At 43.6% G+C, this 25,839-nt stretch overlaps 1 protein-coding gene and 1 pseudogene across 1 annotated transcript in view; one reads left to right on the top strand and one right to left on the bottom strand.

Moving 5' to 3' along the window:
• SASH1 (SAM and SH3 domain containing 1) overlaps positions 1-25,839 on the top strand; it is a 171,406-nt gene that overhangs the window by 60,712 nt on the left and 84,855 nt on the right. Inside the window, exons 3-4 of the mRNA XM_036249202.1 lie at positions 17,161-17,211; positions 17,343-17,392. Coding sequence (XP_036105095.1) covers positions 17,161-17,211; positions 17,343-17,392 — 101 coding nt within the window. The remainder of the gene's footprint in view (positions 1-17,160; positions 17,212-17,342; positions 17,393-25,839) is intronic.
• Positions 9,234-9,912, bottom strand: LOC118621267 (annotated as a pseudogene).

Consider the following 25,839-nt stretch of genomic DNA (forward strand, 5'->3'; position numbering starts at 1 on the left):
GTCCAAGGATTGCCAGCAGGTAGAGAAGTGGGGTGGATTCAGGGTGAGAACTAGCCCTGGTACGTTTATGGGGTATATTGATCAGTTTGCTGCTGCCCTTTCTGTAGTTATTTGGTAGCACCTTGGTGTGGTAACTGAATCAATTCATCAGTTCAGTTTTTTAAATGTGTACCCATTTGAATGTAATTATTGAAGAGAGGATTTGTAAGAGAATAATTATTTGCTTTTATGTATTTATAAACCACTCTGTTCAGTTTTTCCCCTGGTTGCCTACTTAGAATAAACAAGGACAGATGGCAGTCTGTGTGATCCTTAACAAAATCCTTGCTACATGTGGCAGAAAGTATACAGAGAGCTTAATATGGCTCTCTCCTTCCTTGAACATGTTTCTGTCATTGTTTTGCTTTACTGCTCAACACAGCCTGTCTAATGCTTTATGGATTAAATTACACAATGTCAACACCCTGGGATTGAAAATATAATAGAATATTTGCCTGGCTGGAGTGGCTCAGTTGGATGAGTATTGGCCTGTGCATAGAAAGGTTGCCTTTTCCATTACTGGTCAGGGTACATACCTGGGTTGCAGGTTTTTTGTTTTCCTTAGAGGAAGGGAGAGGGAGAGATAGAAACATCAATGAGTAAGAAACATCCATCGGCTGCCTCCTGCACGCCCCCTACTGGGGATCAAGCCTGCAACCCAGGCATGTGCCCTGACCAGGAATCCAATCAGCAACCTTGTGCACGAGACAACACTCAACCAATAGCCACACTAGCCAGGCGAGAAGGTGACATTTTTAATTTTCCTACAGTTTTGTCAAAAATATTCACTAAAATTTTCCGACTCCAAATCTTGACTTTTGAAGTCCTCTACAGTTTTAGAGCAACATCAGATCTTGCCTGGCAATTATTCCCTTCCTGTCTCTTGCCTGTTCAGTCATTGTCATTGCTCATCCCGGCATTAAACGTTTTTGGTGAAATGTGGGGGGTTTACGCACTGCTCTGTGAATACTTTATGGCAAAGACCTGAAGAATCTTCTCATTTCCAAAGGTCCTTTTCTCTTTAGTATAATTAGCATTTTCATGAGTTGTTAAGGTCATGTGTCTGGTGGTTAAAATTGGGAATATTCCAAGAGACTCTTTACAGCAACTTTGAAAATGTATAACCTTTTTTTGTCGCCAAGGTGATCACTCTGTACCTTGAGTTCTCTTGATGTTGAATTTTATAGGCTGAATGAAAAATTCTCAGTGCTTTGAATGTGCAAACATTGTTTTAGGGCTAGGTAGGGAAAAGGTTCGTGACTCGGCAGCCAGACCCTATCACTGTAGGTATTACATCTTTTCTTTTTCTTTCTTTCTTTTTTTAAACTGATCTGAATGTACCAGGCAAGACTTTTTAAGTAACGATTACGTTTCTAGGTCCATGTCAGCCTTTTTGGAGGGCTATCTAGTGTTCAGGACACGGCCACTTGCCTATCCAGTTCTCAGGTGCATTGGTCACCCAATTTCGACTCACTGCTTTTATCTGTCCTGCTGTGGGGATAGGGCTGACCATCTGTGCTCTGCTCTAGGACATCAGGTCTGAATGTGTTTCCTGTGTGTACTCTTCTGAGGTTTTTGTGTGTTGGCTTTTCCTGAGTGGGGGGTGGGGAGGGGTGAGGGATGCTATCTGTTAGGGATAATGGGCTTACTGTTTGTGTACAACAGATTTTTTTCTGCATTTAATATGCCTTAGGAAATAACCATTTTCTAATTAACACCCTCAAGAGACTTAGGTCAGTGAGGCTAGTTAGGAGATAATAAGAAAATACTTCTGATGCCTTCCTTCCATGCCCTAGGAAAGGAAGATTGGATAGGGCAGTTTAAGAGAAAGGGAAAGTAAAGCGAAAGATCTAAATTATTTATTTTCAGAATTTAATACTATAATACAATTAAAAAAATAAGGCACTCGGATGTGTGTATGTGTTGCATAATGTATCTTTATATGACTTGTTCCTTGAAGATCTGTTTGTAGAAAAGAATTTGGTCATTATGTGAGTTTAAAAAAATGAACATAGACCCCCTATGCTGTGGGTCTTGTCCGTCTCAGTTAGCGTACGGACCCTCGATAATGTGCTGTGAGCGTGTGTGAATTTTCAACCAGACCTGACTCTAGGGCTATAGAAGGAATAATGTTAGGAAAATACATTTTTAAAAAGATACAAGTTTGTTTTGTTTTCTGATCGGAACAGTAATACATACACATTGTAGAAAAATAAGAACATTCAGAAAAACCTAAAATAGAATAACTACATATAAACACTTATTTTCTCCCAGGTTTTTGTCTGTACATGTATTTGTTCATCAAATACTGAGGCCCTACTGAGTGCCAGATGCTCTGCTGGGTTCTGGGGATACACCAGTGAACAAGATATGCAGAAGTTCCTGCCCCAGTGGAGTTTACATTCTGTATATGTACCCCCATCCACCCAAATACACACTGGCAGCAAGCTGTATATGTAGTGTTTGCTTATATTCCTTAACCTCCTAGTATGAAATATTCTTTAGTGTTGTGATTGTTAAGGATTATACACCCTTTTACCTTGTGACTATACTATATTTATACCCCCCAACTCAAGCTATTTAGGTATTTTACCATCTGTCGTTATTATAAAAATAAGGAATTATGACTATCTTTAAATGTACATCTTCACCTTCCTAGCTTATCTTCTTAGGGTAGTTGATTGAATATGAGTTTAGCAGGATGAAAGGTAGGAACATTTTAAGGACTCCAGAAAACACTGGTAAATTACCACTTGGAAATATCACACAGATTGCACTTCAACTAGCAACATACTTGTCCTCCTTTTAAAGCTTCATGCTTCCTAGTACTTAATATTATTAGGGAAAACAAAACAAACAGAAAACTACCCACTTGATGAAACGTAGTCTCATAGCGTTTTAAATTGTATTTATTTGTTTCTAAGAACACATATTTTTGTGTCTTCATTTCTTAAAGTCAGTTGCCCACTTTTCTATCTAAAGTAGCGTCTTTCTTATTTATTTGTCAGCACTCTTTATATACTGAGCCATTTTGTCCATTATCATGGATGTGCAAATGTTCCCCTGGGTGGAGAATATGTTTTTTCCTAACTTCTCCGCCAACCAAATCATAAGAAGGGAAACAGAGGCTCTCACTTTGGTGTGGATGAGAAGTCGGATTTTAAACCAGAATCTCTGTCCCTCACCACAGCAGCAGCGGCTCAGTGGGTATGTTTGCAGGACTGCAGGTGGTGATGCCCAAGAAAGACATCAGTTCACAGACAGGGCTGCCTTTAGTGCTTGAGCTGCCGGAGCCATGCAGGGCACAGGTAGGCTTGTGAGCACGGGAGTGACCTTGGCACTGGTTAGATGGCACTCCACCTCCCCCCTCCCCGTAGTAATCCCAGTGCATTTCACTGGCTGCTCTCTGTACGTGCCTCAGTGTCATCGATAATACCTTCAGGTTGTAGAAAGAAAAACTGGGGCCTTGTGGTTGTGGGTATAAGAACGATGAATGAGATCCTGACAAACAGCTGCTGTTCTGAACAGGAGGGTAGATTTATGTTTAAACCAGAATAAACTATGCAACCAGGTAATAATTTTGAGCAATGAAGTACTTTTGCTACAGTAACCGTTAAAGAAGCAGATAAATCACAGCAATTTCAACATGGCAGTTTAGCCATTCAATAAACGGGGATTTTAAATTTCATTTGCTTTTGAACTAAGTTCAATAATTTATAGAGTAGTCATTTAAAGATTAATGCTCAGAGGGAAGGAAAATCACTATACAAGAACAGAAACATATTATTTATGTATATTACATTGGGGCTTAGTCTGCCTGTAGTTTCCATTACAAACCTGAGTTTTCCGGCATTTGTAATACAGCAATAAAAGGTGTGTCTTTGGCATTTGTCTCAACTTTCTGAGGTTCTAATTTTATTTTATTCTTACTTTTCTTGCCTAAATACTGTGGCATCTTCCATGTATTTTAAAATGTTTTCCATCAAGTAACACTATTAATTCAAAAGTTCATTAATTTTAGAAGTAAGTTTGTGACTGATGATTTCAGTATGCACTGGACGGTCATTGATGCGGAAGCTTTTCTCAGGTGGTTACCAAAGTTTAAAAGATGCTTTGAAAATACAATTTAAAGAGAAGACGTTTAAATGTCATGATGACACCATTTGATTTTGCAGCTACAAAGACAATAATATTGTACTAAATTATGACAAAATGTGAGCCAGTTTATTAGAGAATTCATTAAAATTTAGCATCTCTAGTTTGGCCAGGCTACATAATTTTAGAAAACCCATATTCCAATGCCCAATCCGCTTACTAATAAGTTCAGATATTATTTATATGGTACTGTGGAAGCTTTTGTGTTCTATATTCTCAGGTATTTGTTTCTCTTACTTGACCATGAGCTCCTGAAGGTCACTATTTTATATATAATATTTTATAATCCCAGTAACCCAGCATGCCAATTAAATATACAGTTCATACTTAAGAAATATTGGTTGAACAAATGAATCCATGAATATTGGTTCAGTTATGGGTCGTCTGTCACCAACTTCTGAAGGTTATCCATCCAAAAATATTTGAGTCATTGGGTTAGAACTTATAGTTCATTTTGCCATTAAAATACAATATAAAAGGTAAATGACTCCACAGAATCTCATTTGATTTCCAGCAATGTAATCACAGTAGTCAGACAGAGGTCTGAACCATTCCTGAAAGAACCCCCCCCCCCCTTCCAGGCAGCAGATGGCCCTGCGGTCATACTCGAATCCGCCTATGATAAGTATTTCACATAATGTAGGTCACTCATTCTATCTTGGACACCTGGAAATACTTGATTTTCTTCCTTCCTTTCTTTTTTAAAAAGTAATATTGAGCCCAGCTCATTCCTTTTACTTTGAAAATCACTGACTTGACCATCCCCTTCTAGAACACTGAAGACCAGGCCAGGCTTCAGGTGTGGCTCAGGGTACGTGCATCTGGTCAACCTCCGGATCGCTGAATCCCAACGTAAAGGCAGTTCTGAGCAGCCTTGTCTGGGGTGCACTTCTCAAAGTGTGGTTCCCAGCCAGCATCTGCTCGGAACTTGGTAGAAATGTTAGCAGGGCCCACCCCACATGGACTGAAGATGAAGCTGGGCGGGGGGGGCGAGGGACCCAACACTCTGTGTTGAGTAAACCCTGCAGGTGATTGCAGCGTACCGAGTCTGAGAACCACTGTTCAGGGTTCACTGGAGAGCTGTCCCTGGCAGGATCTTAGCATGCGACTCCTCTGGGCAGTGAGCACAGTGGGGTGTGCCCTTCCGCAGCCAGCTGCCCCGCACGCCTCTGCTGTGCTTCAAGGTCAGGGGCCTTGGAGCTGTTGGAAGGTTCAGTTCCCAGTTCTGACGTGGAGGCCAAGGTGCAGTGGTCAGTCATGGTGGAGAGGCCATGCCAGCCTCGGGATGGACATTGGACGCACAGTCCACACAGTAGAACTTTGTCACTACTTTCTATTATGTAATATGGAACATTTCAGCTGGATTTGACATCTGTTACCTTTTCATAGGAAATTTCACTATGACGTCAATCAAATAAAGTACTCTCAGATCCTCGAAATAGAAATTGCCACAAGTATTTCTAAGGGTTATTGTCAAGTAAGTAAGCTCAAGATTCTTTTAAATTAAAATTACTTTATTTGGACGTTTTAGACCAATTTAACACTTAGGGATTTCACTTACCCTCGGGTTTTATTTTCTTTAGAATCATGCATCATTTAAAAATGTGCTCAGTGTTTTTCCACCTCGCGCCCCCCTGTGTCCCCAGCTGTCTGCCTGCACGTGTGCGCTTCGGGAACCTGCTAGAGGCAGCTGGCTGGCTTCTGCTCCCTGGAAGCCTCTCACATGTTTGTGTTTTCCTTTCCTCCTCTGAGTCAACAGCCCAGTTCCTCCAATTGATCCTGTTTATATGATCCCGTTTCCAGACACCATGCTAGTGAAGGTTCTCCCGGTTTTCATTATCCTCCGGAAAATGTGGCCTCCAGAGCCGAGCACAGCTGCCCAGATGGCTCCTGCCTCGCACCAGAACAGAGGGGCCTGTGATGAGACCTTAGCGAAATGATTCCTGCGAGTGACCTTGGAAATCGCTGGAGTCAAGCCCCCTGCAGGCTCTCGCTGCATTTTCACTGTTTTATTCTTGTGGACTGCTCCGGGGCTTAGCCTATGGAATGTGCTCAAGTGATGTTTTTAAAATTAAGGCATGATTAGATGCAAGAGGAGATGGGGAGAAACAGAAAGTAAACAAGAGTTAAAGGGGGTCATTCTGTTGCTTCCTGTCACTTTTGTCTCATATTAACAATCCCAATCAGAGGTACTCAGATCACAGCAGTGAGGTTGGAGGGACTTGATGGAAAGTGACACTGTCTGGAGTGGCTGGATGTCATGGCCACCGCTGGGAAATGCCGAGGCCATTTTGTACGCTACTGTTGATAAGCCAAGTCCTGCTCGTAAAACGAAAAACTGAATGATACAACTTGCTAGATTTGTTTTTAAGGATAATTAAAAGGTCTTTACTGACGCTGTGCCTTTCGAGATTGACTTTTAGATGTCTTAGGTTAGTTTTGGTCCTAGTCAAAGGTGTGTTCTTCTAACATGACTCAACTTACTGAAATGATCTATTGCCATGTCATGGTCTAGGTCTCATTTTTTTCTATTTCTACGCAAGATGCTTGGTCCCTGGTGCGTTCTCAACACTTAAAGTTATAGCCTAAGAGATCGAATACACTGCTTCCTAGGACAACTGCGCAGCTGAAGATCCCACTACCTTGTCTGAAGCGAGGCATGAGAGCACCAAGCTTGACATTCTTAGATCCAAATTGTCCCTGCATGGAACCAGTTCGTCCTTCACTGACTCCCATGTGTTCACCACGGCTGTGCCTCACCCTGCTGTCTCCTCGGACCGAGTCTGCCCCTGCCCGGAGTCCTCCCATGACTCCTCCCCATAGGTAGGGTCGTGTGCGCTTCAGTGGCGCCCCCTCCAGAGCTCTCTTGGTTTTTACTAGTTTTGCTGAGTGTTCAAGTGCCTACAGAGCGAGATGAGTCCTGCAGGGACATTGCCCGTGCTGTCCTTCGGGGTGATGTGGTCTTCTCTGCCGGAAGCCGAGAACTTCTCACTCGCAGGCAGTCCTGTGACGTGTGGATACCTTTCAATATAAATGTGTGGATCACGCCCGTCTTGTAACTGATCACGTTTCCTTCTTTGCTTTAAACGTTAGAAAGCTTAGCCCAAAATGTGTGGTCCATCTCTACTGTCGGATCCTGTGGTCCTCGTTCTGTGAACCAACCGAATTCCTAGATCAATTTCAGTGTAGTCTTGATTCCTCCCCTTCGTATCATTTACATTCGTATTTTTTAATTTATTGGGGTGACGGTGGTAAATGAGATTATATAGGTTTCAAGTTTAGATTTCTATGTGTGATACATGATCTGTATACTGCATTGTGTGTCCACCACCCAAAGTCAAGTCTTTTTCCGTTGCCATATGTCTGACCCCCTTTACCCTTTACTGCCCTCACCCCCCCTTCTCTCTGGTAGCCACCACGCTGTTATCTGTCTGTGTCTGAGTTCTTGTTTGTTTTCCTTATTTGTTCATTTGTTGCTTTTAATTTTATATCCCACATATGAGTGAAATCATATGGTTCTTAACTTTTTTTGTCTGACTCATTTTGCTTCTCAAGATCCATCCATGTTGTCACAAAGGGCAACATTTCATCTTTTCTTATGGCTGAGTAGCATTCCATTGTATACATTTGTTTTTAAACTTTATTACTTTTTTAACTTCACTTTACCATGTAACGTTGAACTTAAGTTTTGTAAGCCACCTGAAATCATTTTCTGGGACATGGTGAGGTTGTCCTCTGTATGTGATGAATATTTGCAGAACAAAGACAGATGCAGCCAGGAGACCATTTGACTGTCGGGCATCATGGCGAGTGGAGCTTGCCACCTTTGGTTTCTTAGCAGTGCTTACAGATTTCCCGATCTGTTGATGATGGGTAGGTTTTACTGTAGTTACTGGACTAGCACTCAACTGTGAAAACACTTTTTTCCCCCTTGGAACTTTTCTTCTTTGATGTGGTGAGATAAGAGTACTTTTCCATTCATGTTCACTCGTTAGAAAAAAACTTAGTGTGCCAGACCATGAGCTTCTGGGAGCCAGAAAAATGACCAGCATTTTCTGTTCTCTCCTGTGAAGGATCTGGGTGAAATGAGACATGAAAAAGGTAAAAGGGACTAGGGTTGACATTAGAACACTCAGGCCACTGCTGCTGATTCTATAAAGGTGACGACACACTGTCACATTTTCTTTTCGGTTCTTACAGATCTGAGTTATAGAGCTTTTTGAAGATATTTGCTGAGTTACTTTTACTTAGCAATGTAAGTCTGCAACCCAAAAGTAAATCTTAAATCAAAACATGGAAATACGAGTCCCAATCAGAGAAACTGTAAACTAATGCTGTGGAAGAGTCAGAGTTATTGGCAAAGTGACCCAGTTTAATTTTTTCCCCCTTTATTGATTTTAGAGAGAGAGGAAGGGAGAGGGAGAGAGAGATAGAAACATCAGTGAGAGAGAACATCGATTGGGCGTCTCCTGCATGCCCCTCACTGGGGATCAGGCCCACAATTTGGGCATATGTCCTGACCTGGACTCGAACCAGCAACCTCTTGGTGCATGCATGGGTCGATGCTCAACCACTGAGCCACACCAGCTGAACCAAAGTGACCCAATTTAAACAAGTCAAACAGGGGACAGTGGACCAGGGCCCGTTCTCTCAGAAGAGCGTGGATGACCGGGCCAGTTGCTGGAAGGACTTCTCTGCAGAAATGTGGACTTTGTTCTGGTAGTATTGTGTTTCCACAATTTTGGAAAGACTTTGGAACAGAGAAGTACTACCAGCACAGAGCAATGTGCTTCTCAGACCGAAATGAGCATACAGATCACCTGGGGGTCTTGGTAAAATGCAGATTTTGGGTGGGGTCCAAGGCCGCCTTTGTAACAAGTCCCAGGCTACTCTAATGCTCACCGTGCATGAACTGAACTTGAAAGAGCAAGGTCACAGGGTGCTCTTTCTTTTTTTTTCCTCTTCTATTATAAATACTTTATTTCAACTAAAAGGTACAATCTCTCAGGGGTTTCATAGTTTAAAAAGCTACAATCACATCATGTAACTACATAAAAAACAGTGCCGTAAATTGTACTGCCTGGCTTAGACCATGTACATTTCTGCACAGTCTTTATGGAATCTGCACAAAAACTCTTCCTGTGCTCCAGTTCATTGTTCTTGTATGCAAGTTGCTTTCTGTTCCAGTATATCCAGAGTGATGAAATAGCAAGGCTGGCCGGGTAGTCACAGGTCGCTCCAAGCGTACAGGATATGGGCCATACACCCATTTCTACTGAAAACTCTTAGCCATGCTTTGATGTTTGGTCCTAACAAACACAAGCAAGGTATAGTAGTAAAAGTAGACAAAATCCCTGCAAATAAAAATATTTCCAACACCAACTCTATTAATGGTGCTCCATATAGAACAAAAATTACATGAAAGACAAAGCGAGACATAAGAAAGTAGATATAACATTTCAAAAATCTGGTTACCTTGTATGATAATGAACTTCTTTTAGTGGATGCATTTGGTTTCACCACTAAATATGATACTAGATTGACGGCAGTTACCAAGACAGAACAGATGCACAACCACGTCAAATGTATTTTCAATACTGAGAAGTTCTCCAAGAAGAAGGATGGAATGAAGATGCTTAGGATAATTGAGAATATGTATAAAAGATGGATATAAAGTAGTCTCTTGATATCAGTATTGTTCATGGTGTTTTCTCGAGTGGCTGTCTAACTCTCCCGCTGCAGAAGGGAAGGGGAAGCTAATACCTCCAAGGTGCTCTTTCAAGGAGATTTCTTTGATGATAGTGATTGGATGGTCATGACTCTGCTTTGTCATAGGGTTTGAGGGTCAAAAGGAGCCTGAGGACAATCGAATGGTTCATCTCTCTCTCATTGCCATTGGAAACACCAAACCCAACACAAATTGAGGTCTGAATCTCACTATAGTGGGAGCAAGACTGAACTCTGTGCCCTAGGCTGGCAGCCAGTGCGCCCCGCCCCCCCTTAGTGGTGTGCCAGGTACCTGTGAGGTGAAGGACACAAAGAAGCTGGTGTTTGGGAATGGGTTGGGTTGGATGGACGCAGGAAACCTTACAAAGGGAGAAGCAATACCTCCTGGTAGCTGATCTGATGGGCAGTGAGGAACCGTCCAAGAAAACGGTGAGGTTTAAATCCTGGTAAAGCCAACACATGCCCATTGTTTGGCAGGAATGGGGAAATCATGCCCGAGGGGAGTATACTTGGCCCACTAGGAGATCCCACAACCCTGTCTTGTGAAGTGGTAGATGCCACGAGAGTATTTCGGTCTCCCACCGGCTGCAGCCTCCCGGCAGCGGCGAGCTTGGTTCCCTCGGCGAATCGAAGGCGCCACCAGGCACACGTGGGCGGTTCCGTGCGGCTGACTTGCTAGGCCTGCGGGCCGGTCCTCCCGCCGGTCCCTCCTCCTCCTTCCTGTGCTCGGGGAGGAGGGGGGCTGGGCGGGCAGCGGAGCCGGTGGGCGCCCGCTCTCCTCGCTTTTGGAACAGGAAAGGGCTCTCTCCCCCGGCGTGTCCAGCTGGGAAGGTCATTGGCGTCGAGCACTGGCAGCCAGATGGACGGAGAGGTGTGGATTTCCACAAGAGGTGGAGACAAAGCTGGAGTGGGGACGGGAGCGTGATACTAGTTTCCAGGACCTCATTCTGGCGGTGGGTTGTTGGCTCGGGTGCCCTGCACAGTGGGTTGTATCACTTCAGACAGAAAACTAGTCATGTGGGCCTGGAGCCTTGCTTCAGGCTGGACCGCGGCCTGTCAGCGAGACCCTAGACGTGTGCCCACGTGTTCACACGCCATGGTTCCGGTTTTGGCAAACCACTGATTTCATCTTGAAACAGTTGTTTGTTTTTTGCTTCAATGTTAGACATAATAAACATTTAGGCAATTATTGTCTCCAGAGGTTATGCAAGTTGACAAGAAATGAATTTGAGGTTCCCCCAGCAGTAACTTTTTTTTAATCATTTGATTCCTTAACCCCCCTCTCCCCCAAAAAACCATCCAGTACTATGGTCTAGTCTCCATCAGTCAAAATAGGAATATGAGATGATTTCTAACATCATCATGGACCTTCACTCTTAATCCTAACAATCATGTAGTTTTTTATGATATTAGTTATTAAAAATTGTAATGTCTCTAAGTTTTTAATACAGGGTGTGCCCTAATTTGAGAAATTGTTTTAATATTTCTTAAGTTTTTAGTTTAACAGGTGGGTACAACTAACCTTATTATCAAATTTAAATTTGGGGCCTTCTGTTAATATTTTTAAAAAATATATAAATAATATATGCTTGAAAAATATGTTAAAAATGGAGAAATAACTCTGGCCGGTTTGGCTCAGCAGTTAGAGCATTGGTCCATGGACCGAAGGGTTGAAGGTTTGATTCCTGGCCCCGGTCGGGGTCATACGGAAATCGATATGTCTCTCTCACATCGATGTTTCTCTCTCCCTCCCTCTCTATCTAAAAATCAATGGAAAAATAACCTCAGGTGAGGATTAACAAAAAAATAAAATAAAAATGGAGAAATATAGTGACCTTTGAAGGAACAAGCATGAGTGTGTGAGAATTCTTTTATTTTCTCATTCATTTGTAAATATACACATAGATGATTTAAAATTAAATATAGGATTGGAGATTGTATTTTTAAGCTGATCTTTCATTGTAAGAAAAAAATAAGGCAGTGTAAGGCTACATGCTTGTAAAAACATACAGAGACAATAGTAGCAAAGTAAATGTTTACACCTGGTGCATGTCCTCAGCCCTTTTCCTGGGCATGAGCACATACACACATTGGCCTATATTTCTATTTGGTTTGGTTTTCACTATTATACTTCGTTAAGGTAGGGACATTCCTTTAGCATTAATAATTTACAAACTCACTAAGAGTTTGTAATGTTAATGATTTCTGTTATTCTTAACCTACGTGTCTAGATGTGGCTTAATAATGAATAGTTTAATCCATAGATCAAATGTGATACATCCACTTTCATTTTAAATTTACTTTAAAAATCTAAACTAAGTCATAATACCCTAACTTACAATTATAGGATGAGGTTCAGCCACTGATGTTGTGTGACTCTCTGGATATTGAACATGGACCAAATTTTAGAGCTATTTCTCACTAAATACTGCTTAGCATACTCTGCAAAGTGCAAAGTCACTGAGCATATCATACTAAAAAAAGCATTAGGGTGATATATTTGTACCTTGGGAAATAGTACTTTTCTAATGAACTCTTTGGCTGTGTTCAATTTTGCATTTCTTGGTCTTTTGCACCATTTACATGGAATATAAATGACTATTATTTTTTTCTGCAATGACTAAAGAAAGTCCTCCATTGCTAGGACAGTCAAATACTTGATGACTGAGGCAATTTGCTCAAGATTGAGCCACATCAAGGATTTAAGAAACTGGTTGCTAAGCCTTAGTAGCATAAAAAATTGTGATATTTCATGGTATCTGGGATTTTCTTCAAAGTAAAATCGGGTGGGGCTGAAGCATGGATAAAACAAAATTGACCATGCATAGATAATTATATGCTGGGTAATGGGAATTTGGAAGTTCATTATATCATTTACTTTTGTATGTTTGAGATTTTCTATAGTAATAAGTTTGAAATGAGAGAGATAATAATTTTAGTCTAAAACATTGTGATATTTCAACCTTTAAGTGATAAGTGAAGGTTGAAATATATTGCCAAGATATATTACTTGAGCAAAGTATAAAAAAACACAAAAGAATCCTTATGGACATTGTCATGAGTAAATGGTCTCATCCCATTCCTCATTTCGAGAACTTAGGTGAGGTCCCATCTTGACTTCCTGCTGTGGGGAAAGTCCTAGGGCCTACATGGAGCACCCCTGTAGGGTGTTCCAGCCGGTAGCCCCTGCTGAGGTCCCAGCTGGTAGCCAGCATCGGCCTCCAGACGATAGAGTGAGCAAGCTTTCCAAAGATTACGACCCCAGTCATCAAGCCACTCCCCACCCAGCTGAGGCTGCAGCTACCGTGGAGCAGACACGAATCTTTCTTGCTGCCCCCTCTCTGAATTCTTACCCACAGAATATGTGAGCACAAGAAAATGCTTGTTGTTTTTGTAGTGAAGTTGGGGGTGATTCGTTACACACTGGTAGTGACTGTTGCATATGTGATCGAGGGAGAGCACAGCCAGAATAAATATGTTGATGAGGGAATGAAGAACCTTATTTCTCAGTGATCATCTCTTTCCAAAACGTGCCCCGAAGACACATCTGTACTCAGTGATTGTGTTTTAGTGGTATGCACAGTTTTTACTGTTTGCATCAACATGACGACTTCCAAGATCAGAAGCTGTGATTTCCCCAAATAAAGTAGTTGGAGGCTTGGCCATCAGGTGCCTCCTTTTAATTCTTACTCCACCTTCCCCTTCATCAGGACTAACTTCACCAGCTGGAACTGAAGCACCCCGGCTTCCTGCCCCGTTCCCCTAAACAGATGAATTGGGAGCCCAGAGGGACAGCCTAATCTGTAGGCTGGACATGGAAGGGGGATGTCAAGGAGCCTTCTCCGTCCATCTGACCCGAATCCCTGCTTCTATATTATGTAGGCATCGCCCTTTATTGCTGCACCCATAGCTGGTGCCTTTTCTGTCTGATTCCATCACGTTTTTCCACTCCACTTTGCGCCATGAGGAAGAAACTCTAATTTGTTTTTCTGTGATAAACAGAATAAAAAGTTGTCCAGCACTGCCGCCATGTATATGTATGACAATTCTATTAAGACGAGGTTTATACTCTGTGTACAGGTGTTTGTGCTAGTGTATGTCAGAGCACCTGCTAGCTTTAACACTAATGTTTTATTTCTCAGCCTCAGTGCTAGGTCCACAAGACAAGGGTTTGCTGCATTTTTTATTATATGTTTTTATGTCTTAAATATTTCATACTATTCACACATGTGTAGTAATTATTAATTACTCTGCACATTTGTCATTGATGTCATGTGACATCCATCAGTGTCATAGGAATGGAATTTTCTAATAGTCCATCCTGTTTTCTCTCTTAACAGCATATAGGTCCTTACTTAATGGACAGTTTTACAAGCTTCTTATTTGTGTAGTATATTTTACTTTAGGATAAGTTTGCTCTAAGAAATGCTCCTTAACAATGATGGTAGTCTTTTCTTAAGATATGAAATTAATATTTGCTCTGAAAAACATTATTTTGTGGGATTTTCTGGAAGAAAAAAAAGAAACATCACTGTACAAACACTCATGTTTAACATCTCCTGTTCCTGATAAAACAGATGTTCTGCATGGAAACATTTACTGGGTCCATTATTTTAAAGGGTTGAGTTTTTTTTTTCCTCACCCGAGGACATTTTTCGATATTTTGTTCAGATAGAGTGGGAGGGAGAAGAGAGAGAGAGAGAAACATCGACGTGAAAGGGACACATCCAGTGGTTGCCACCCGCACGACCCAACCAGGGCGGGGGACAAACTGCAACCGAGGTACGCGCCCTTAGTGGGAACCGAACCCGGGTCTCTCCAGACAGCAGGTCAACGCTCCAACCACTGAGCCAAACCGCCAGGGCCAGGGTTGAGTTTTAATACATTATATATCAAACAACACCGCCCCACCAATTTCTCAAAATGTAGCAGAAACACATTCAAATATCTACTATAAGTAACAAAGTAACACGTGAAGTGGAATTGTTTAGAATGTAACTTCCTGATCATCAGACATTTAATATGGTTGTTAACAAGCACCTGCTTCTTATGCAGGAACAGGTACATAAACATCACATCATAAAAAATGTGATGTTTATGACATTGAGCAACAAAAGATGTGCTCAATAAATAAAATGTATTAGAAAAATGCTGATAAAAATACAACACTAGCAGAAACGTCCGGTCATGGACTCTGAGGCAGAGACTCAGAATTTGAAGAAAATTTAAGCACTGAGGAAGGAGAGAGAGTTAAATCAGGCGTCTCCAAGCCCCTTTTTCTTTTTGATGGTTTGGGAAGGCCATCTGCTAGAGTTGGCTGTCAAAGGGGCGATTTCAGAGGAACTGATAGAGATTAATAGCATTCTGTCATCACTCTGAAGCTTCCACACTGACTCCCGAGGAGGACGACTTAGAATAAAACAAACTACAAAGTATACCTGTGCTCACCTCCTGCTGTTTCAGTTGGTGCATCTCTCTTTGCCCTGCTGAGTGGTCGCTATCATCGTGATTGGACTACACCCCGGGAACCTCAGAAATACGCATCCCTTCTGTTGATTACACCTGGCTCTGATGTCATATCAACTGGACTTAGAATGTAACTCAAACACTTCCATGCAGTGTTTTGTAAAAATGGTGTATCAAGTTTGGGACAGAAATACAAATTTGTCTGTAATGAGCAGCAATGGCAGTAAAAACCAGGATGTTAACCAGACAGAATGTCCACGGAGCTGCACGCCATTCTCTCTTTTCCTAACAACCCCGACCCCGGGACTAGGGGTGGGTGGGTTGCCAGTCCACCACAAACCTCTCTTTCAGGCTTCCTGTCCAAAATCATCCGTTCTCAGATCGACTCACCCAGCACGCTCATTTTGTAGTCTGTTTGTACTGGATTGCTGTTACCTGTTGACAGTTATGAATTTACTCTGAGTTATACTTATTTTAATATTTTATTGCTGAGTTTTTAAAATACAGTCTAGTTTTATAATCATGCTAATGATGAAATAGGCAACTTGAGTAAATCGAACAGTGAGGTGGCAAGTGAAATTCGTATTTGGGGTGATGGGCTCCTAATTCCTGAGTGTTAGCTGAGACGCACTGGCCCTCACGGGGCACCTGTGCAGTACTGTGGGCTCTAGCGGTCATTAGCACAGCAGGATTGCAGAAACACTCACCCGGCATCTCAGGTTTGTGTAATATAGGGAGAGTACTCCATCCTCTGAAACTGCCCATTGTCCTGCTTGTGACTTGTTGAGCTGGCGGGGTCTGCCCCTGGACGGTGGACCACTCTCGGGTGAGGACCTGCATTCAGCACCGGCCTCGAGCAGGCTGTTCTCTGCTGAGGGACAGTATCGGTGTGGCACCCTGTGCTCTGTTCACTGTAACTCTTACTTCCTCGGTACATCCCAACACTTGTAATAGTCCATTTTCCTGCTTTGCTGCCAAAGCTTATTTTATTGTATTATTTTCATGACAGGTAACTGGTTTATGTCCCCTTTTTTCTTTCAAAGGGGACACAGTTGTTTTTTGTTTTTGCCTTTTTTTTTTTTTTTTTTTACTATAAAATGAGGGTGTTATACTACATGGCTTTATCTCTAAAATTGTTTGTTTTCTCTGCTTCTTCTTTATGACTTAATGATTTTTCATTGTACTTATGGTGCCGCGTTTATTTCATCTGTTGACTGGGTGTTGAGAGTTTTTTGTTTTTAAATTTTCACCTAGATCAATTCATTTGTATTATAGGAACCTGGTGATTTTGGGGCCTGCGAGATAATACCAAGTTAACTTTCCACTTTCCTGAAGACACTGACAACTAGTCCTACATTATTAAATGCCCGGAATCTATTTAGATCTTAAAAATGAGACCAGAACTTTGTCCTTGAAAGAGATACTGAACACAAAGAGTCGCTGTAAAGTTTGTGTCCCAGTGATGGTCTGATCCCACCTAGAGAATTATGTTACCGTTAACTGTCAGTATTCTTCGTTAGACTGTGCTTTTTTTTCTTCTGCTTATAAAATTGTCCCTAGTGTCAGGGCTGGAGTTCAGAAAACAGTTCAGTTTTAAGAGGCTAGAGCTTTCGTTTGAAAAAGACTTTAGCTTTCCCAGAGAGTCTGTTGATCTGCGCCATCCCCTCCCCTGTCCCGAGCGTTCCCAGACCCCCGCATCTCTGGTTACACATCTCCTTGTCTGTCTGTGCCACGTTTAGAAGTCTCGTTAAACCAGCATCTGTTCTGTTTTAGGAGAAAGCCGATGCCAGCCCCACGTCACTTCAGCTGCGGTCCCAGATCGAAGTAAGCACCACGCTTTCATCATCTATTTCTGCTCCTGCTTTCTATTTTCTCATTTTTTAAGTGATATTCTGTACAAATCCGAGGAAGCTTGCTGCCCTGCCTGTACTGATGCTGTGGATTTTCTCTCCTAGGAGTCGCTGGGTTTCTGCAGCGCCGTGTCAACACCAGAAGTGGAAAGGAAGTAAGTCCCCTGCCCAGGATCAGAAATTCTGAGATGTCTTTCAGGTCCATGTTGATGGGTGATTGTGTTGTGTATGTTCTGTGGAGCTTGATGTCATTTTCCTTTTATGTTGTGTGTATGAGTACATATTTAGGCGTGGGCAAAAGTAGGTTGTTGTTTAAGTATCCACTCTCGTTGGTCAGTAGTTAAATTACCAGTCATCATTACCTAAAAGATAAATCATAAGTGGGGATATGAAATAATAATAATAAGACAAATACTACAAGTAAATAATATAATAATTAATAAGTAATAATACAAGAATAAACTGTTTTTCCTACTCCCAATTACAAACCTACTTTTGTCCACCCCTGTTTGTAGAGAGGTAATGAGTGTGCTTTCCACTGTAATTTAATTAGTGATGCCTAATGGTGCTGTGACGAGTTACTGCTTATTGTGAGTGGACCCTAAATAAATATCTGGACGTGAGTGTGGAGAGAGAGAAAGGACAGTTAAGTCAACCAAAATGGGCTTGCTTCTTTTGATTTAGTTTTGGATATATGATGGAAGTCATAAAGAAGCAAGGTACAAAATTAAAATAAAACAATGATTGAAACACCCTCCTCTGCAGTTTGATTGGGTGGGTGACCTTAAAACAGGAATAAACACAAGTGACCCAAGATGGCAAATGCTCACTCTCCTTAAAGTTTTTTCTTCCTTGTCCCAGCTTGGACCCTGTCATTTTTACTCTCCTGGACGATAATTCTATATTATAGCTTGTATTTCCAAGTATTTCTTTTAGGCAACTTTCGAAAACAAAACAAATTTCTTCTTTCTGTAACCTTTCTGTTATAATTATGCTAGAATGTTCTATTTATGATCTTCCGAGGTAAAGAAATTTTAAGAAAGTCCACATGTTTAAACAGACACTTCCTCTGGCACAGGGCCACTCATACCATTTCATGCCAAGAGAGACATAGACGTGGTTTAGGAATGAAGTATTTCTGGAATGAAAAGCACACGTTGGGAGAGCGTGTGTGTACTTTGCAGCACAGCTCGGCCTAATCCGTCCACGTGTGCGCTGCTGGCCTGCCGCCACCTGGGGGGGGGGCTGTTTTGCCAAAGCTGCAGTTCTCGGTGGCAGAGGCTCGGCACATTGGTTCAGGACGCAGGAGCACCGCGGGCGATGAGCCAAAGAAGACCGAGGGCAGTGCCCACTCAGGGTCAGAGGATGGGAGGGTGTGCAGTTTCCACGAATTTCCTTTGTTTTGATTGCATACATCCCCCCAGGCACTTAGTGATGTGGAGGCTGAACTAGCCAAGAAGTTGGACTTAACACTGATTTTGAAACTGGAGGCTGCTGCTGCTGCTGCTGATCTGAGTGTGGGCGGAAGTACCGGGTGAAGGGGCTGTAGGCTCACCTGGTCCAGTTGGCTACCTGTGGGCCTGATGCAAGCCCAGAACTCAGGTGTCTCGCGGAATCTCTGGTCGGTCGGGAAACGAGAAAAGTCGGGCTTTCTCCTGAGAGGAAGTGACTCACCAGATCTGTACTAATCTTAGGCCGGGCCTTTCTTCCCCTCAATTGTGGGTAGTCATTCTTTCCATGTTTACAGCCTTCGTGTCGTGAAATGTGGCATGACTCTTGTGGCCAAGAGAGAGACTGACGGCCTCCTCCGAGGTTGACAAGAAAAATAAAATAAATTGGAAGCATACATACGGGAAAGCTGTTGACAAGTCCAACCTCTTCATCTGTAATTCTGCCATTTTGTTTCTGTTTTTGAAAATGGTTTCCTTAGACTTCAGTGTTTCTAAATACATGGAAAGTTTTAATACGTTTGGTTCTTCATTTTCTTATTAATGTTTTTTATATTGTGGAATTCATTTTAAAGAACTTTTTATTTTGTTGATCCTCACTGGAGGATATTTTTCCATTGATTTTTAGATAGAGTGGAAGGGAGGGAGGTGGGGAGAGAGAGAGAGAGAGAAACATCAGTGTGTGAGAGACACATCAGTTGTTTGCCTCCCACACAACCAACCCTGACTGGACCAGGGATCGAACCTGCAACCCAGGTACATGCCCTTGACCAGAAATCGAACTGGCGACCCTTTGGTCCCTGGGCCGATGCTCTAACCACTGAGCCAAACTGGCAAGGGCTTACTTTAAACAACTTTTGAAAAAATGTTAAACTTACAGAAAACTTACAATTGTGCAATAACTGTCCATATAACTTTTAGTTAGACTCATCAATTTTCTTTTTTTTTCCTAAATGTTTTTAAATTGATTTTTAGAGAGAGGGGAAGAGAAAGGGAGAGAGAGAGAAACATCAATGAGAGAGAAACATTGATTGGCTGCCTCCTGCATGCCCTCTGCTTGGGATCAAGCCCCAAACCTGGGCATGCACCCTGACCAGGAATTGAACCAGCAACCTCTTGGTTCATGACACCTTGCTCAACCAACTGAGCCATACAGGCCTGGCAGACTCACCAATGTTCATATTCTCTCTCTCTCTCTCATAGTATCACTAATCATTATTATTGCTGAAGTATTACAGACATCACGGCACACACCCCTAAATACACCAGCATGTATCTCCTAAGGACAAGGTCGTTCTCCTACAGAGCCACAGAATAATTGCCAAATTGAGGAATTTTAGTACTGACTTTCCTGATGTACACTTTATATTCAGGTTCCTTCCATCTTCCCAGCCCTGTTTCTCATAGCACATTTTTTTTAAATCCACACTTTAAAAAAATCATTCATTGCATTTACGTGTCATGTCTTTTGTTACATTTAATCTGAAAGGATTTCTTGGCCTTTCTTGTTTTTTGTGGTACTGATGTTTTAAAGGGTGTAGACTAGTTATCTTGTGGAATATTCCCCCGTCTGGGTTTCCTTCTAAGGTTCAGGTGATGCAGTGTTCATGTTGTTTTCTCCTCAGTTTGTCCCGCTGTTGGTGATACTGATTTCAGTCATTTGATTAAGGTGATGTCTGTCGGGTTTCTTCGGAGAAGTTACAGTTTTTCCTTTGTGTTAAAAAATATTCAGTAGGAGCTCATTTGAGAAAATGTCTATATCTTCTTCCTCATGAAACTTTTACCTAATGGTTTTGGATTCCTTTTTAAAAATTGATCCTAGATGGAGAGGGGGTAGGGGGAAAGAGAGAGAGAGACAGACAGACAGACAGACAGACAGACAGACAGACATTGACTGGTTGTCTCCCATACGAGGCCTGGCCTAGGATCAAATTTGCAGCCTGGGTGTGTGTCCTGACCAGGAATCGAACCTGCGACATTTCAGTTCTCGGGACACCACTCTAACCAACTGAGCCACACAGGCCAGGGCTGGTTTTAGATTCTTTATTTTTAAAAAATATGTTTCTATTGATTTTTTTTTTTTTTTTTTAGAGAGAGAGGAAGTGAGAGACATTGATGGGAGAGAGAAACATTGATCAGTTGCCTCCTGCACACCCCCTACTGGCGATCGAGCCCACAACCCAGGCATATACCCTGACCAGGAATCGAACCAGGACCTCTCAGGCCATGCGCCACACTGAGCCACACTGGGCAGGCTGGTTTTAGATTCTTTTAATGATTCTTGTCTGAATCTATTTTTACTGTGACTTGCAAAATGGTGATACTAATTCTTAAATGAATAATTATTTTGGATTAAATTTTCCAAAAAGGTTTTTCTAGAAAGATTGAGGTGTCACTCTGGACACGAGGTTAGATTATAATCGGAGTAGGTTTAACGCAGTATTTATGTTGAATTATTCGTATTTGCGTACTTGAAAATACAAATACTTTGAAAGCAAAATCCTGCTCTCCTTCAGATCAGAATGCTTGCTGGTAGCTTTGCCAGCCCTGGGGGTGACCTAGCAAAGCCGTTGGTTGTGTCTGGTTTGTGTCTGCCAACCCAAATATCCCTCTGAGTCAGCAGTGTTGTTTTATGGGCAGATGTTTGCTTCTGCTTTTTATTTGAAAGGCAAGAGAACGCAGTAAACAAAAGTGGCCGAATGCTACAGAGGCAGAGGGTAGATTGCAGTAGACAACATGAGCGCTGAGCCGTGGGTCCTTGTGGGTCCTGCCCCCTCTACCCCCCCGGGAGTCTCAGGGGCCTGGGCACATCTTGCTTCTTCCCGTCTCCCTCAGTTAAAACCTGCGCAAGGAAGGCATCAGGCATTAATTACGATGCATATGTCTGATTTCTAAAAAAGTAACATCATCTCTCCCAGGGGTGTTTGGCATTTAACGGATTTAATCTCTTCAGTGACAGTGATGTAGGTCTGCCCATATGAGGTGGGGCTTTTGTAGGGGAGACAGGCAGTGAGAACCCGGCTTCACTGCACCTGGATACCCTCCAACTGGGGCTGCTAGGGCTCTGTCGGCCTGAGATGTGGATGACCTGCCGCATAGATAGATAGATAGATAGATAGATAGATAGATAGATGATAGATGACATATAAGAGAGACACAGACCCTCCCCCACTGTTCCACAAAGGCCCCTTTCATCCTATTTTCTTGCAGTCTGTCCGGTCTCTCCGTGTGCTTATACTGAAATGTATGAAGACCGAGGGAGCTTTCATTTGAACTTCTATTTATGTCTATTTCCGTCGGCTACAGATGAGACCGCCTACTTTATCTTGGGTTTGTGTCAACTGGCTGAAAGGTGAACATTAGTTAAATGTCTTGTTACCTCCCAGTTAGTCTCAAGAATATCTAGAAAGCAAGGCCTTTTGCTCGGAAATGTCTTTGTAACTGTATCGATTAGGAACGAGTTTAGCTACGAATAACAGAAAAGGTGACAAATAGTGGGATAAACAAATCTGAGGTTCATTAGATAATCCTTGTTCCATGGTTGGCACTGAGGCTCAGGTAAGCCTTCAGGAGCCAGACTGCGTGTGTGTGTGTGCGTGTGTGTGTGTGTGTGTGTGTTCTCCTGTTTTAAAGTGGGTTCTGCGTCTTCCAGGTGGGAAGGAGAGAGAACCAGGGTGAAAGGAAAAAGGTAAGAGGGCAAAGGCCACGGGTTCATTTCAGAAAGCTTTCCGAGTAGCCCAGTGCGTGCCCTCCGCTGTGCCCCTCCCGTTCTCCCTGCAGCACATGCTCAGTGAGCACTGGCTGTGTGTGCAGGACACTGGGGTCCGGGATGTTGTGATGAAGAGCTGACATGAGCTGCCTGCCGAGAGATGGACTAGTAAAAATCATATATTTAAAATGGTGCTTTGGAGGAAAATAAGGCCAAGAAAGGGGACCCAAAATTGGGGTAGTTGGCTGCCACAGTCAAAGGGGAGTTTGGAGAAGTGAGTTTTTAGCTGAGCACAATGTTACCCTGAACAAAATGGGCTTAAGGAAGGAAGGAGAAGAGACAATGTATATAGGAAGCTAGCGGTATTTTCCACAAAAATTTAATCTTTATTTGTATGTGCATACATATAACCAGGGTAGTTTGAAATTTCGCTCGGTGTCTAACAAATAAGCCGGGTGTCAGGAGTATTTAGATTCCTTACTTCTGAGGAAGCCACTGTGGGGGAGCCCATGGTTTTTTCTAGGTGTGTATCTATATGCAAATAGTCTGTGTGGGGTTGGTTCTTACGGACTAAAAATTGGAAAAGAAAAAGCGAGAAATAGTAGATAATGTTTATTGAGTGCTTATTATGGGCCACGAACTGGTCTAAGCCGTTAACATTGACTCATTTAATACAACCACCCTATGAGGTTCAGGATGCTATCATTCCCATTCACAAATGAGGAGCTGAGGCACAGAGAGGTTAATAAGTTGCCCAAGGGTACACAGCTAAAAAGTGGCAGAGCCCAGAAGTGGTCCCAGTTGGGAGCCCCTGCCTCTGACCTCTGAGGTGTAATTCAGAGCACTTAGAATTGTATCGCTTCTGCGGTGGCGAGGTTAGAGGCAGACTGAGTTCCTTAGCGTTCTGTAAGCAGCAGCAGCGAAAACCTGTACTGCAGGTTCTCTGGGAAGTAGGAGCAGGTTTTACTCTCATTCAGATGTAAGCTGGGTCTCATTTATTTATAGAGGCAGGAAGGTCCAAAATACATCTCCAAGCGTCACCTTGGCCAGTATTTATAAGCTCTTTCTACGAAGTCTTTCCCCAGAGTTGAACATTCACTGATTTAAGTTGCACTTTTTTTCATTACCTATGACTACCCTTGAACTACTTTATGATGAAAAAGTCCAAACATATATATAGCGTGATGGAAGCGGAGATAAATAAAAGGCGGGCAAGCCGACGGAGAGCGTGCAGGAGGAACACGGATGGACTGCCACTGGTGAACGGTCCGGGTCGGCGTGCACTCCATTTGGACCTCTTTGCTCTCCGAGTTGTTTCCTGTGGCAAGCTGATTAGTCTCTGGACAGTGTCAACTTCCTTTTCTCCCCCTCGAAAACCTCGGTCTTCACCTTCCCTTTCCTTTTAGACCTCAGGGAAAAAGTCCCTGTGCGTGTTCACGTATCCAGTTGCTAGCATCTGTGACCTTGCTTCCTCTTTCTCCTCCTCCTCCTCTCCCCCCGCAGTCTGCTCTCTGCCTGTGCCTCATGCTTTGACCTGCTCACCAGGCCCAGTGAAGCTCCTGCCGTTTCTCAGGTGGCCGTATTCTCCCACGGGATACTGTGCCTCTGAAATCGATGCTCCTTCTCGTGGGGTGCTGCCCACCACTCTCACCATCCTACCAACCCCCTTACCCAGGCAAGCTCATTCCACCTTAAAATTTCAGCTCTGGTCTTGGGTCCTCCCAGAGCTTTTTCTCATCTGCAGAGTTGAGGTGAAATGTCCTGCTGTTGGGCTTTCCTGCCGCTTTTGCAATGGACTGCAGTAAACGGAGGCATGTATGTGAGTGTGCGTGCGTGCGTGTGCATGCATGTGTGCGTGTGTGCGTGCGTGTGCATGCATGTGTGCGCGTGTGTGTGCGTGTGTGTGTGTGTGTAGTCACCTCCCACTCAGAACTCTGGACCTTTTACAAAAAAGACTTTCAATAATGGATAAAAGAGGGAGTGGGTGAGTCTGCACAGACATGCATAGCTTCGTCTTCACCCCATGAGTCAACTTATTTGATAGATGGTGTACCCATTGCAGTGTACACCCAGAAGTGTTCAGTACATTCACAAGCATGTGCCACCATCTTCACAGCCAACTGAGAACATTTCCTCACCTCAAAAAGAAGGCCCGTTACCTACCCTTAGCAGTCACCCCCCTGTCTCCTGATGACCCCACGCCAGCAACCACTTCAACCACTCTGTCTGTTGACCTGCTCTGTGCATTTCATGTAATGTGCACTTACACACAAGGCATTTTTTAAAGAAAATCAGTTTGTTACAGCTCCATTAAGAATAGAACTTTGGCCCTGGCCAGTTGTTCAGTGGTTAGAGCGTCGGCCGGCGGACCAAAGAGTCACGGGTTCACTTCTGGTCAAGGGCACGTACTTCGGTTGCGGTGTGGTCCCTGGCCCTGGTTGGGGTCGTGCCGGAGGCAGCCAGTTGATGTGTCTCTCTCCCTCCCTCCCATGATATCTGAAAAATCAATGAAAAAAATATCCTTGGGTGAGGATTAAAAAGAAACAATAGACCTTTGAATCCAATTTTTGGAAACCTCCAGCCTCGAATCCAAGTTTTGGAAACCTCCGGCCTCCTTGGGATACGTGAGAAGTTCTGTTAGTGCTTTCCCACGTGGGTCTCCGCCCCTGTCCCCAGTGAGCTGGCTCCTAGAAACGGCCAGGAGGGGCTCCGGCTCCTCGAGGAGCACCAGAGGCCCGTAGGCAGGGGGTCACGAGACGTCCCGGAACAGACCGGAGTCAGTGAGAACTGATGAGGTCTGCGGCTTTGCTAGGAAACCCAAGTCAAGCCTCATCCCTGGAGCCGAGGCGCATGCACCCTGTTTCCACAGCCTGCTTGTGGCAGGGCCGTGGGTGGGGCGGGGAACACCAGGTTTCTCCATGGGGAAGGTGCACATGGCCCTGGCGTGAGGAAGCCCGGTGCAGGCATGTCCCTCAGAATGGTTCACACGTGGGCTCGGCCTGGTTCAGTGCATGTCCTCACTGAGTCCCACCGTCCGCCACTGTCTGGCCCTTTGAGCTCGCCGGGTTGGGCAGGGCAGGAAGACCAGCTGTACTCGGTCTCGCGTGAGCGCACCGAGAACCAGGCATCAGGGTGTGTATTGTGTATTCTTTTGCTTTACTCAGTTTACCGATGGCCACCTGCCAATGCTGGGGACACGAGGGCAGGATCACTGTCCAGGGGGCTGGCAGTGTGCTCCCCACCTGTCATTATCTGGGTCACGTCACCCCCCAGCCCCCACCCCGGGCTTCAGCTTAGTTACCCAGGGATGAGTGTGAGTCTGTGGTCGCCAAGGGTCCTCGGGGCTTAGCCATCTGAGGTCCCGACCCCGTCCAAAGCGCGCCCTGCACTGCCCGCTCTGCGCAGACTGACCGCATGTGCAGCGCACTGTCGCTGGTGTCGTCTG

The sequence above is a fragment of the Molossus molossus genome, unplaced genomic scaffold, assembly GCF_014108415.1.
Source record: "Molossus molossus isolate mMolMol1 unplaced genomic scaffold, mMolMol1.p scaffold_m16_p_8, whole genome shotgun sequence".
In the NCBI taxonomy this organism is placed as follows: domain Eukaryota; kingdom Metazoa; phylum Chordata; class Mammalia; order Chiroptera; family Molossidae; genus Molossus; species Molossus molossus.